Source organism: Plectropomus leopardus, chromosome 20, assembly GCF_026936395.1.
Source record: "Plectropomus leopardus strain MGB_pleo_1.0 chromosome 20, ASM2693639v1, whole genome shotgun sequence".
Classification (NCBI taxonomy): Eukaryota; Metazoa; Chordata; class Actinopteri; order Perciformes; family Serranidae; genus Plectropomus; species Plectropomus leopardus.
The window spans coordinates 6,233,560-6,247,973 of record NC_142195.1 but is presented as its reverse complement, the minus strand read 5'-3'; the positions used below and the strand labels follow the sequence as shown (position 1 = coordinate 6,247,973).

Genomic DNA, 14,414 nt, shown 5'->3' with positions numbered 1-14,414 from the left:
TATGAAACAAGGAAAGGGGAGGTCTGGAGGTTGTGGTTTGTTGTCAATTTGTACGTACATGCTTGAAGTTTTAGTTACAGTTAGTTCACATGAAGTGGACGGTTAAAGGATGCTAGAACAGCCGAAAAAGGACGGCACCCCCCCACACATACTCTTTGAGGAACTCAGACAGGGTGAGATGTTGGAGGGACTCTGCTAGCTCCATGCTGCCCTCATCATCCGCAGACTGGGCTCGCTTACGGAACTTAATCTCCCTGTAAAGAATAGCGCACACACACTGACCTTTTAATACTGACGGGAAGCCACGAAGGCCAAGATGACATGCCACAATTAAATATTAAAGATGCAAATCTGGTTGTTGCGGCCTTTGACACCGTCTTTTTTTAGCTCTGATTATGTCTGGTATCTTCCACTGGGGGGAGCTGCTGAAGTGTGGAAGGTCAATTAGGGTATTTTATCCATTAAGTGGTGGTGGCATATCAGTTGGCAGTGGCAATGAACATAGGATGAGTGGAACGGGAAGAGAAAAGGATATCCTTTTTTTCAGCCCCTCTAAGAGCAGGCACAGACCATATAAAGCAGCACTGTCATTATTTTAGACCATTTTCCAAATCATGAACCATATTTTCCCAGTGCATTGTGAAATACAGCACATTTATTTTGTGCTGCGCTACTTATCTATGATGCAGTTTATCATATCTGGGGCAAGACGACACTTTTGGCCATAAAAACAGGGCTGGAAGAAGCTCAGGGTCAAGCAGATATCTGCACGTCACTACCTCTGTTGTCATTAGGGAAAGAAAAACAGAAACGATAAAACAAACAAACAAACAAAAAAAAACAGCTCTGCTTCACGAGGACAAAAGAGTTTCATAAAAGATGGCAAAAAAATTCCCAGAGTCCCTGCTGTCACCAAGCAACCTGGTGGTCATGGTTACCCACATAAGTTGCTCCCAGCGCTAAGGATTACATATTTGATGAAACGTACTGCCATTTTAATTAAAAGCGAAAGCCCCAAGAGTGTGGCCAACGAGAGAGGAGAGGAAAACACTGAAACTAAAGAGACAGAAAAAAGGCATCTGGAATACAACATAATCCAAAAAAGACTTAAAGCTGGAGTAGGTAATTGTATTTTGGAGACGAGCAGGCAGCAGTCAGTGGACACAGCTATCCGAATCAAGCCAGCACCAACCCCAACTCCTAGGGAACAGTCAGCCCCGACTTTCTGCTCGATTAGCAACTTTCTGTTGCTGCCGTTACACAGGTAAGACATGGAGCTCATCCCACTGTGACAACCAGGGCTGGGTGGGCATTGCACTGGCCAAAATTGAGCCACTAAAGCCGCCAACCCAGGGTCCCACTCTAAGCTGATGCCCTCTCTCCTGCTGGGGAGCCAGTCCACAGCAGCAGAGGAAAGAGCTACAGGGTGATTTGACTTTGTTATTTTTGCCTTTTTCCAGATTTTTGCCTACCCCAGCTTTAAAAAGACACTTAGTGAATTAAAAGTAAAGCATGAATACCTTTTTTCATGTGACTGCTCTGATATACTGGAAGCTCTTTGCTCTGTGGACATAGAAAAATGAGGGAAAGTTGTTAAACAAATTGAAACACACCATTGCACCAAATATGCATTAGAATACATCAAAAGATGCCCCCCCCCCCAGAATAAACAACATTCAATAGGACTGAGGGAACAAAAATAGGAAGCGTCATCCCTAACGTCAGACTGCTATAGAGTGAATATTTGATGAAGCCTGCCAGGATTCATTTACATGCCAGAGGAGCTGCTTGTATAAAAACATCTAAAACAAAATCACCACTGATATGCAAAGTAACAGATGATCCGCATATATGTAATAAAGACATAACACTTCATATGAAAGCTGCAGCACTGTCCCCTCAGAGACACCTCATATCTCTCAATAGCCTCCAAAGCAATCAGTTGTCTTTTCATTTCATCACCACAAAAGATTTCTGCTTGAAGCCCCACTGCCATTCTGATAACAATATGGCTGTAATATGATTAGAAAAGCCGTACACTCACATGCAAACATGCGCCAAGGTTATTACAGCGCCATGATTCAAATTTAGTTTTTACTTTGATTCTTGTTTCAGTTCATCTAATTTTAACTTGTTTACATTTGTTTAGTTTTGTATTTCACTATGAGCTTTTCTCACTTAAATATTTACAGATTTTGACAGGCAGTCAGGACAGAAAGTACTGTTTTCTGTACACACGGGATAAAAACAAAAGTTAAGAATCACATTTGATTGTTATGGGAGTTAAATCTAAACCAGTTGTAATTCACACATACTGTATTCATTTTAAAGTCTAACAATAAGTTGATGTAGCCTGCGTACTAATTGTTCGGCAGTAAATGAGCCACATTAGCTTTCATTAGAGTCGTGTTTCATGCCACCTGAAAAATGAAAGTCTAATATTTACTTTCTTTTAGCTCTTTTTTTGTTGCCATTAAACTCCAAAAGACAACATTTGGATGAATGTCCAAAAAGACAAAAAGTTGGGGTCTGTAAAACCAAAATAATGAGCTAAAACATGCTACAAAGTTCTGTAAAGCTGAGAGGAACTGCAGAGTCAGTGGTTAATTCTCTGTGGGTTAGTTATGTATTAGTCAATTAATCCATTGTTGATGTGCAGATATCGATAACAGCCACTTTAAAATTATTTTTGTTTTAAAGTCATATGTTTTCAAATTTTTATTTTTCTAGCAGATTAAAAAAAGTGTACAGTAATAACCTTGACTCCCGCACACACACACACACATATACATATATATATAAGCACTGACACTGACGGCAGCATGCTGGCCATGCTGGGCCTTAGCGCAGTGAGACGGCTGCAGGTGTCCAGTACTTACTACCAGGGTGGAGAAGAGACAGAGATTTAGACAGAGAGAGGGCCTGAAGGAGAGATCGGCTGTGGCTGACACTGTGGAGCACGGCATCTACAGGACATAGTGGACACAGGGCTGCTCACAAATCAGCTACAGAGGCTGCAGACTATCACCCCGTACAGTCAACTCCACACTGAGAGCTCTGAAATCACTTCTTCCTGCAGTGGTGTAGGCTCATTGTGAACATTTCAGTCCTTTTGAAGAAAACTCTTAACCCTCGTGTTGCCCTTGGGGTCAATCTGACCCCAAATGAAATCTTTTACTATCAAAATACAGTTTTTATACTTACGTAAATAAGGTCTATTGGCCCTAAATCCCAAAACGAAGGGAAAAATGTGTGGTAATGGGTTGGACTGAAGTAAAACTAAAGGTGTAACACAGAATTGATTGACAACTCATACGATATGCTTTAACAGTCAAAACAGGGCAGGGTCAGAATGACCCCAGAGGACAAAAGTGTGTAGCAATGGGGAGGACATTATAGTTCATCATTTTGGGAAATAGCCTTTTATTTGCTTTCTTACCAAGAGTTTGAGATGAAGATTGACACCACTCTCATGTCTGTCTGTTGCTGTTTTTCTGGCTCAAAACTCTGGGAAATCACTGCTGGAGAGTGGCACGTAACCTCTCTAAGTGAGCTTAGAGGTGCTGGGAAATGTATATTTTTGGACGGAGCCAGGCGAGCTGTTTCCCCCGTTTCCACTGTTCATGCTAAGTTGAGCTAACTGCCTCCTTACTGTAGCTTCATATTCAATACACAGAAAAAAGACAAAGAGTGGTATTCATTTTCTTATCGAGCTCTTGGCAACAAAACAAATAGGCATTCTTAGCAAAATGACAAACTGTCACTTTAAAGGAACAGTTTACCACAAAATCCAAATCACACATTTTGCCTCCTTACCTGTAGTGCTATTTATCAGTCTAGATCGTTTTGGTATAAGTTGCTGAGCGCTGAAGATAACAGCTGTGGAGATGTCTGCCTTCTCTCAAATATAATTGAACTAGATGTTGCTCAAAGCGCCAAAAAAAAATACATTTGAAAAACTCAACAGAAATCATGATCAAGTTACTCAAGATAATCCACAGATCTTGTTATGAGCAGTTTCATAAAGGAACTATTTTATCTCTACCAAGTTACATCCAATAACCTTATCAATGAGGAGAAGGAAGCATGAATCTAGCAGCAATGAGTTAGCTAATGTTACAGCTCAGAGGACGAGGATGCCAATAATGTTTACATCTCACACTGTCACAGATATGAGCCTCTTATCCATGAGTAGATGCATGCTTGCTTCTGCATGGTAATACAGTAGGCAGATGTAGTTCGGTAGAAAGAAAATAGTTCCATGAAACTGCTCACAACAAGGTCGGTGAGTTTTTAAAATGTATGCAGATATCTCCAACACTTGGCAACTTACACCAAAAAAATCTAGACTGATAAATAGCACTACAGGCATGAGGGAAAATACGTATTTTCCATTTTGAGGGATAAACTGTCCCTTTAAGAAATTTGTTAATAGAGAGTTGACTGCACTTAATATTAGTACTGAGACAATCTACAGTTGACAACTGGTATGAAATTAACAGAATGCAGAAAGTGAGTTGTTGCACCAACTATGAATGACACGGCAAACAAGTGAAGTTAGTTTATGGGAACATTGTTAGTTAACTATATTTCTAATCATGTGAAGCAGTAAACAGTCTTGGTGTTACTGACCAGGGCTGATTTCTGACGTGTGGTTGTCCCGGGCAAAACGAGCAGGACGCAAGCTGATTTTGGGGGAAGAGTAAGAATACGAACGCAGTCGAATCCCCTGGTCCCCCAATTCCTATACAAGGAAAATAATCCAAATTGAAAACAAAAAAACTTCTCCTCATAAAAAAAGAAGCAAAAATATTTTATGAGTGTGAGATGGTATTTTACTTTTGTTGTGGGTTCACATGCTGAGGAGGCAGACTGGCTGCGGGTGCACGTGAGGTCAGGGGAAGGACGAAAGCTTTCCCTTTTGTCTTCACTTTTCTCACTTTTCTCATCTGACGAGAGCGGGGAGAATGGAGACTTTGGCTCTGTGCTGTCCTCTTCGCTGTCCATCTCCAGAGCCACTAGACTGGGACTGGAGCAATAAAGGACCAGTTACACACAGAGAGACAGCAGAAAACACTGTGTTCTGAGTGGAAAAAACTATCTTCAATGTTTAATACCTGAGGTCGCAGGTGTCCATGGGCGGACTTTCTCTCTGACGGGTCAGCTCGGAGGAGGCGGGACGGTTTAGCCTGGCGAGAGCCTGGTCAGGGGGTGAGAGTGCGGGAAAGCAGGGTAGAGAGGGAGGGTAGAAATCCTCTGAATATGGTGGAGGAGTGTCAGTGGCTAGCAGGAGATCTTCTGAGTCCACCGTGTCCCATAAACCGCTGTCTGTCCCTGTGCTGTCCCGGGTCACTCCACTGACGCTATACTTGATGTCAGTATCTTCTTCCTAAACAAAAAAAGATTTTTTTTAATTTTTAAAAACCCAGAAGAAAATAGAATAACTGCCTCCCAGTTGTATGCATCCGTGCACCGATAAGTTGCACTAACAGTTAACGTCTATGACTGTGAAAACATGGATGCTTAGTAGTTGATTTTTTTAGTTATGGACAAAAACATGTTTTGTGAGGTCAAAGTGACTCTGACCTTTGATCACCAAAGCTGAATAAGTTCATTTTCAAGTCCACGTGGACTTCTGTGTCTAATGAGACATTGTCTGAAGGTGTTAGTGAGATGTCACGTTCAGCAAAATAGAAATGGATACAAAGTCACGTTGACCTTGACCTTTGGCCACCAAAATGCAATAATTTCATTGTTGAGTCCAAGTGAATGTTTATTTTAAATTTGAAAAAAATAATGTAGGGTATTCCTGAGATATCACATTCATAAGAATGAGACACGGGAGGTCACAGTGACCTTGACCTTTGACCATAAAAATCAAATCATTTCATTAATGAGTCCAAGAACACATTTTAGCTGAATTTGTAAAAAAAATCCCTAAAGGCATTCTTATGATATCAAGTTCACAAGAATGAGATGCATGCAAGGTCACTTTGACCACCAAAATGTATTCCCTCAATCTTTGAGTTCAAGTAAATGTGTGTGCCAAATCTGAAAGATAGTTGCAAGGTTACAGTGACCTTGACCAATCACCACCAAAACCTAATCAGTTCACGGCATTTGTGCCAAATTTGAATTATTTCCTCAAGTTGTTCTTGAGTTATCCCGTTCATGAGATTAAGATGGATGCAAAGCCACTGTGACCTTGACCTTTAACCACAGAAATCTAATCAGTTCATTGTTGAGTCCAAGTGAAGGTTTGTGCCATATTCTAAGAAAATCCCTCAAGGTGTTCTTGAGATATCGCATTCACAAGAATGAGAAGGATGCAAAGTCACTTTGACCTTTGACCTCCGAAATGTAATCACTTCAGCATTGAGTCCAAGTGAGCGATTGTACCAGATTTGAAGAAATTCCTTCAAGGTGTTAGTGAGATGAAATGATGACTGAACTTAAAGAGAGATTGTCATGTATGACCTGTGTCCGCTGTGTGATGGTCTGAACGCTGCTGTTGATCACGGAGAGCAGAGGGTCTGTAGCATGCTGGGTGAACTGGCTCTGCACTCCACTGGACTGCATGGGATGCCCATTTACTGTGATAAACACAGAGTACAATCTCAGGTTAGTTTCAGTATTGTTTACAATAATTTAAAAACATTACTTCTCTTTGTTTCCCTCCCTTTGTCCAGTTGAGATAAACAGCTCTACAGGACCATGCTGTACTATCCAAGATGTCTACTAGGAATTTGTTTTTATCCTGCTGAATGATTAACTGTCACAGAACACGGTGTGAAGCCACTTGTCATGACCGTTACTCATCCCAACATCAGTTAAATGTCTGGGTGAATAGACAAAGCAGCTCTAAGAGTAGTGTGAGTAACTGGATACCTTTACCACACAACCAAAGCACATCAACAACCATTTAATCAGAAAGCCTCCAGCAGATGTGCCAGAAATAGGAAAATAAATTACCAAACATAATATTGAACTGTGAAGTCTTATTTACTTCAGTCCTGCCTCTTCCTGGTGATTTAGGATCATTGTGCCATAATTTATTGATCTTTCATTGCCTAAATGTCAAGGCTTAGAGGAAAGAAAGGAAAATGTGATGAGACACTGCATACCTACTCCCTGTTTGACCTTTAGAGGTTTGTTTTCATAGAAAACTCCACATATCAACCTTACAGGCAGGCTGTCTGTTCTCTGGGAATAACAATGGATTTTTGCCTTGAGTCCTGCTCACTTCTATTTACCGCTGTGCACTAATATTTCCGTACACCCTCTCTTCCGAATATTCATAAACAGAATTTAAAGACCACTTTTAACACCTGGATAAGGTTTTAACTTTTAAAGCCAGCATTTATTATTCTCGCTGAAAACTATTTCTATCAGAATCTTCTTTACATTTTAGCCACACTACCAGCGAGGCTCCACTGATGGCGTAGCTCCATCAGCAGATCAGAGGTCATTGGAACAGAGTGCCCAAGAGATGTCGTTTTTCTGTAGGCCAATCTGGAAGCTAGCATCGCCCTGGTTCCCTCATCAACGGGCCTATGGTGTTTTTCCGTTGAATTTTTCATTATTGCAGAATACAATCTCTCTGGGAGATGCTTTCATGTTTTGTTGAGCAAGATAATCTTCACAAATGAACAATTTATGACTAATGCTAATGTTAGGCTATAAACAAACTACACCACAGTCACTTCATTTAGTGTTGCCATCACAACGAGGCTGTAAAGCCGTGTTCGGTGTGGCTCAGCGTGTTTACGTTTTGTAGTCCGATTTGACCACTTGTTAGCAATCAACTTTTTAAAGACACATTAAAGCTTCAAAATTTGCGAGTGGGGTATTTACTGATGTATTTTTTGTGGTGAAACAAAACATCAAAGTCATTTAAGCTTGTGTTTACCATTGACCTTATTTCAGATTTCCAACCAAAATGCATTTTTAAAAAATCCATAGACCTCGAGATGAGGGAACCAGAGGAACTGACATGCTAATGAATTTTCAGGTTTTAGGACTCATTCCAGGGCACCAGCAATTAGCTACAAAACAATGGCATTTTCATCAGCCTCAACTGTATTTTGTGTTTGGTGCTAACTTATTTTAGCATGCCACTATAAAACTAAGTTAGCAAACATGATAAACAGTATACTTGCTAAACATAACTATGTAAGCATGGTCTGTGAGATTGTTAGCATGCTGATGTTAGCGTTTAGGTCAAAGGGCACCACAAGCCCAGTGCCATCTAGTTGCATTATACTGGAAAGAAGGCATAAATATCCGCAGTCGATATCTCCAACACTCTGCAACTCACACCAAAACAATCTAGACTGATAAACAGCACCATGGGTAGGAGGAAAAATATGTATTATTGGTAATGACTTGAACTGTCCCTTTAACCTTCCCAGAGAAAAAGTCACTTCTTTTCAACTAATTCTAAGATAAAAGCACCACGCCCCAACACTCAACAACTCACACTAAAACAATCTAGATTGATATATAGCACCACAGACAAGAATAAGAAAAAAATGCATTTTTGATCTGGGAATGAGCTGTCCCTTTAAAGTAGAAGATTACATATTTTGTATACAAGATCTTAATCAGCAAAGTTCCAAGTTACTTTAGCTGTAAAATAGTGCAGTAAAAAGTACACTATTGTTGTCTAAAATGTGGTAAAGCAGAGGTATAAACTAACATAATGCAAGGTTAAAGCACCTCAAAAATGTAAGAAGAGTGAAGTAAATGTGTACAGTTATGCACCACTGCTGACAGAAGCACAAGAGCGGTGGATGGTGTTTCTACGATAACAATGTGGAAAATTACCTCCCTTGATGAGAAGCCATTTTCATAGCCCTCTCTGCACTTTCCACCCACACTTTGATGTCTGGACCAGCCATGCCTGCACTAATGTGAGGGAAATCCTGGGCATCACAGAGGCATTTCCTCTCTGCTGCTCTCCCACAGTGAAGACATCAGCATGGAGCTCAAACTTACAAGGCAGGCACAATTTTTAAACACGTTCATTGCGTTCATCTTATTTTCTATCTGTCTCTTTCTGCCTGAAATCAAACTGTTACGCAGCTTTATACAGAAACAAAGATCTCCTCTCTGCTTAATTTAACCCTTTGAAACCTGGATCAGCATCACCTGTTCTTGTGCTGTGTTCAGACATGTTTTTAAACTTTTCAGTCCTGAGCACATAGGTTTAAAAAGGGGCAATAAGCAACTTGAAGAGAACTGTTCTGCAAATTACAAAAAGTAGTAGATTGATTTAGAATTTTTATTTTTTTATATATATATTTTTTTTTTATTTAGTGATGCGGTGCACTACAGAACAGGTGACAAGACATGATGAACACATTATGTGGAAAACATGACATTACGTGTATACACTTAGGACGGCAAATACAGGGAAAAAAAATCCCACAAAAACAACTGAAACAAAAAAGAAAAAAAACAAGCAGGAACCAAGGGTGTATTGTCACATGCAATGTTGAGGGTGTTGAAAGGCTGCGTGTGCGTGTGCATGTGTGTGTGTGTCTGTGTGTGTGAGAGAGAGAGAGTGTGTGCATGTGCATGCATCTGTGTAAATAGTAAGTGATAAGTAGGAAATTATTTTTAAAATAGCTAAGACATTTATTCAAGAAAACTCTTTGTAATCATATCATAATTTTATATATTTTAAATAATTTTACAGATTGTTATAATTTTGAAAGCATACTTTTTCAGGTCACTCTTTAACATGTGTATTATTATTATTAATATCATTATTTTTCTAATTTTCAGGTAATTTCCTTGTATTTCTTACTTATTTCTTGCTAATTTCTTGGTCATTTGTTTTTAAGTTTCCTTCTTCCCATGTTTTTGAAAGAAATTAAGCCAATTTGCTCAGGTTTCAACGGGTTAAAGGGTGGTGACAGACTGACAGAGCACCAGTCTCAGCTGCTAGACTAATTGTCACACTGGCTAGCTCCAACAATAACGGACACTCGTGAGTTATGTCAGTGAAACCAGAGAAACCTATACGATTATTTCAACAGATCTGGGAAAAACAATAACTCTAGATGACAACTTTGCACCACAGCGACCTCAAGGAGCTGTCATCACAACCAAAAATATTAACAGTATGATGGTTTGAGTAATACAGAAGAATCTGCAGTTCTGCTTCAGGTGGGAACATTGGGATCAATGCCCCATGTCACACACTCACACACACTTCAGTTTATGGTCACAAAGTTTAAGGGCCCTCTAGAGTTTTACAACAAACTCTTCATTCTTTCACAACAACACACAGGAAATTAGCATTTGTGGTAACCGTGACAACACCTGAAACATTTGAGCATCCTCCTCAAAGTTTTCACAAGCTAAGTTTATACAATCTTGTGTGTGTTTAACCCTTTGAAATCTGGATTGATATCAGTTTTCTTGTGCTGCCTTCGCACGCCTTTCACAAACTGCTTCACAAACTGTTTCACATACTGTTTCACTCCTTAAACCTGAGCATTTTGTTTTCTTTTTAAACACAGGAATAAGGGCAATGACCAACTGAACAAGAAATGTCCCACAAATTGCAAGAAATCAAAAAAAGGTGATAAGAAAATAACCTATAAACAGTCTTAAAAGGGGCGGCCGGTGGCTCACGCAATATCTTTCCCATCAAATAAAGGCATTGAAAAAGCCCCAAAAATACATCTTTAAAAAAAACAGTTTTAAAAAAGAGGAGAGAAAAGAGGATTATTTAAAAATTATCCAAAAAAAAGTACGGAAATATGTCCCAGACACTATCTTTATAATTTTAATAGCTCAACAATATTATAAAACACATAAATTTTTTTGTGTGTTTTATTTTATTTGTGTTTATTTGTTTTTTATTTTTTAAAGTTTTTTTGGCATATTTTCTGGTGATTTTCTTGTACCTTTTTTAATTTTTTGCTAATTTTTAGGCCATGTCTTGTTAAGTTGCTCATTGCCTTCTCCCATGTTTTTTTCAAATCAAACCAATTTTCTCAGGTTCGAAAAGGTTAATTAATACATTCATGTATGCGGCTCACCTAAAATGTCAGCTTTTGAAAACCAACGACATTTGAGCTTGTTAACATTCCCCCTCTCAATTCAACTACAGAGCTCCTCTGTCCCATCCAGGGGAGTCGGGGGAGGGGACGGCAGGGCGACAGGCCAGAGGGGGGCATCTCCCAGCTCAGACAGAGTGGGACATGCACGCCTGACCCCATTCCTGCCTTTGTCCCAGTGACGGGGCAGATTCCTGCACTCCTAGACTGAGTCATTGTTGAAGACCCAACCTGCGCCGCCTGAAGCCAAACTCCAGCAGCATAATGCATCTATTTAATCAAAGAAAACTGCTCATCAGTCTCAGACAGAAGTAAATCCCTGTCTGTGTCCATGCAGCAGTTATTGATTTTCTATGATGTGATTCAAAACAGAGCTCTGCATATTGTGCCAGCGCCATGAGAGAAAGGCTTCCCAGTCAGGGCTTCTCAGCCGGCTCATTATGCACTGTTCCCACACCCTGCTGTTCACTACAGCCACAGATATGTTGCTGTGTTTTTCTATTAAATTACCTATTCATTTTTAAGCCACATGGAGCTCCTTTCTGTAACTAAAAGAATTTAACCAGAGGCTGAAATATGACATACACACACCCTCCTCCCAGGAGGAGAAGCAGTAGCACAACATTAGGTCTTCTGGACATAACTCTGCTATTCAGGAATTTAAACTAGAGTCCAGGGTTTTATAGCCGTAATATTAAATGGAAACAGTATTTTTGGTTTGGATTGGATTGCTTTTGTTTTTGCCAAAGAAAATAAAACATTCATTTACCCTGGAGGGATAGTTTGGAATTAAGGAAGTGGCGTTGCATGGGGAACTTGTGATGGTCAGTGTATTACATATAGAAAATGTTAGTCGACAAGCCCCTAGTTTGAAAAGCAGGCAGGTGTCTGAAACAGATGCTGAGCAATGTACTGCTGTGGGTGGGGTCTGCAACAAGAGGTGTTTTACCCACCTAAAAAAAAATGTAATTATGATGTTTTTCCAATGCACAATAACCCCACTAACAGCTGCCTACATCTGGCCTGCATCAAATGACTCTGCAGAAGTCGCTGGTATTTATCAACTCCAGCTCAGACTGGCATAGACGGAAACACACCACCCAGGTGAACACACTAATTTTACCCGCTTACCAGTGACACCAAAGCAGCGCTCAAACATTTTCACAAGTTTTCACAGGCCTCCATGCTGCATTCTTCTGTTGACTAACCGGTTGGCCAACCAACCGGTTAGTAAACAGACCACATACCACAAAAAAACAAACAAAAAAAACCCCCACAAACACAGAGAGGTGTCTGCTGAGCTGTGTACAGTCTATTGCTTATTTATAGCAGGTTTACCCAAGTTTAAAAAACCTGCCTGCACATACTAATTTTGGTGGAAAAGTGGTATCAGTTTGAGTGTATGCTATATCAGTATTTTTTTTACCACTGCATCCTTCTTTCAATCAGCCCGTTACAATGGCTTGACACTTGAGGTAAAGCAGTGACATTACTCTTAGTATAGCATACACTTACACTGATATTGATTTTTATAGTTAGAACTTTTTTAGGTGCCTAAAATATGTTTGGCTGCTGACTCTATCCACAGCACTACATTGCTTAGCTTCCATATTGGACTCAAGCCTGTTTCTCCAAACTGAGGGCGTGCCGACATCTGACATCTGCTGTTTGTAATTTACTGTCTATGGATCCCCATATAACCTGACTTTGAAAAAACCTGAACTATCCTTTTTTATTCTTGAGGCAGATGAGTCAAGAGGAAAGGTAGGAGAAGAGTTACCAGATATTGAAGATGGGCATTCCTCTTCATCGTCGTCATCATCCAAAGAAAGAACAAGCTGTTCTTCAAAAACCTTTAAACAAACCAGAAAACATATAGAGAAAGTGCAGCTCTTAGGAAAAATTCAAGTATTGTTTACTTGAAAACAACATAAATACAATCACAGTTGCATGCACAAACCAGAAATGAACTAAAGAGGCAAATCTGTAAACATTTACAGCACACTTGGTACCACAGACTCATGTGTAAATCTACATGTATACTCACATTATCCACCAGCGCATGCTCTTCCACTCGCACCTCCTTGCTAATGCCTGTGCAAAATAAAAATATTTAGCCAGGAGCTGATACATGATGCACTAACGCGTCTCCTCCCAAGAAGCATTGTGTCGACAGCACAAAATCAGCCCCTCTGGATGTGACTCTACTATCCAGGAACGGAAACCTAACCAATGAGATGTTGTGCTCGTGCGAAGCAGCATGTCCACAGGAAGAGCACGCGCTCCCTGCCGTGAGGCTGTTATTTAGAGAGGATTAATGGACGGTTGCCGAAGTCGGGACAGAGTTAAGGTCAATACTAAGGTACGCTTCCTGCTTCCCTTTATGAGTCGATACTGCCATGTGCCATCTCTATGGTTACCAAAAAACACTGGCCACGGGTTGAGTGAGAGCTGTAAAGTGTGTGTGTGTGAGCGTGAGCGAGACGGACAAAAAAAAAGCAGGTGGTGCTAGCATGGACGATCTGCGAGGGTCTCCCACTGTGTGCGTGTGGTTGCATGCCAGCCTGAGCACGTCACCTCAGGGACAAAAACAATCTGCCCCCCAAGTTTTCTCTGTATCCTCTGAGGTAGAACAAACACACGTGTAAAGCAGAGTGTGCCTTTTATGGTGTCTGCTGGAAGTGTTTTCTTAGTCTCTTTAGGTTGTAAGTGATGGATGTCTGACCATACAGATGTTTGCTCAACTGAATCTGTGGTGGTTCGGTTTCCACTGCTCTTCAATGGAGTCTCTGCACTCAGACAGACAGCAAATAAGAGCTGTGTGTGCATGCAGAGACCACTGTGACAGCAATACTAATGATCTTTTTTGTCATTAATCAAACTTATGATAATCATTTTTGCTGAATGAAATAATCATTCAGTCTTCAAAGTGCAAGACAAGAGTAACTACAATCAGCAGCCTTGCAGTTGTGTGCCTTCACAAACCTGTCAAGTTGCAGATACAGTTTACAGTCATGTCTGTGAAAATACTGATGCTTCAAACACATTTTCAACCCATCGACAATCAGCTCTGTTTCAAGATTAGTGTCACCAGTTCAGTATCTGACCAAAAGTCTCCCTCTCTGTTCCTGAGTTATGGCATTGGCAGAAAAGGGGTTTTGGCAAAGCATTATGATGTCACATTAAAAATGATCTTTGACCTTTTGGATATATAATATCATAACTTTATCATGCTATCCTATTAGACATTTGTATGAAATAACTAGCATATCAATTCTTGAGTTATGGCCAAAAACCTGTTGAAGACATCACGGTGACCTTGACCTTTGACCATCAAACCCT

At 40.2% G+C, this 14,414-nt stretch overlaps 1 protein-coding gene across 6 annotated transcripts in view; it reads right to left on the bottom strand.

Moving 5' to 3' along the window:
• arhgef28a (Rho guanine nucleotide exchange factor 28a) overlaps nucleotides 1-14,414 on the bottom strand; it is an 85,946-nt gene that overhangs the window by 26,327 nt on the left and 45,205 nt on the right. For 3 of the 6 annotated variants that reach the window (XM_088071123.1, XM_088071124.1, XM_088071122.1), the window contains exons 8-16: nucleotides 13,120-13,166; nucleotides 12,853-12,925; nucleotides 6,478-6,593; nucleotides 5,118-5,389; nucleotides 4,840-5,029; nucleotides 4,633-4,744; nucleotides 2,880-2,966; nucleotides 1,521-1,563; nucleotides 153-254 (exon numbers count right to left, since the gene is read on the bottom strand). In XM_088071123.1, coding sequence (XP_087927249.1) covers nucleotides 153-254; nucleotides 1,521-1,563; nucleotides 2,880-2,966; nucleotides 4,633-4,744; nucleotides 4,840-5,029; nucleotides 5,118-5,389; nucleotides 6,478-6,593; nucleotides 12,853-12,925; nucleotides 13,120-13,166 — 1,042 coding nt within the window. The remainder of the gene's footprint in view (nucleotides 1-152; nucleotides 255-1,520; nucleotides 1,564-2,879; nucleotides 2,967-4,632; nucleotides 4,745-4,839; nucleotides 5,030-5,117; nucleotides 5,390-6,477; nucleotides 6,594-12,852; nucleotides 12,926-13,119; nucleotides 13,167-14,414) is intronic. The other 3 variants (XM_088071126.1, XM_088071125.1, XM_088071127.1) reach the window with 3 other exon arrangements.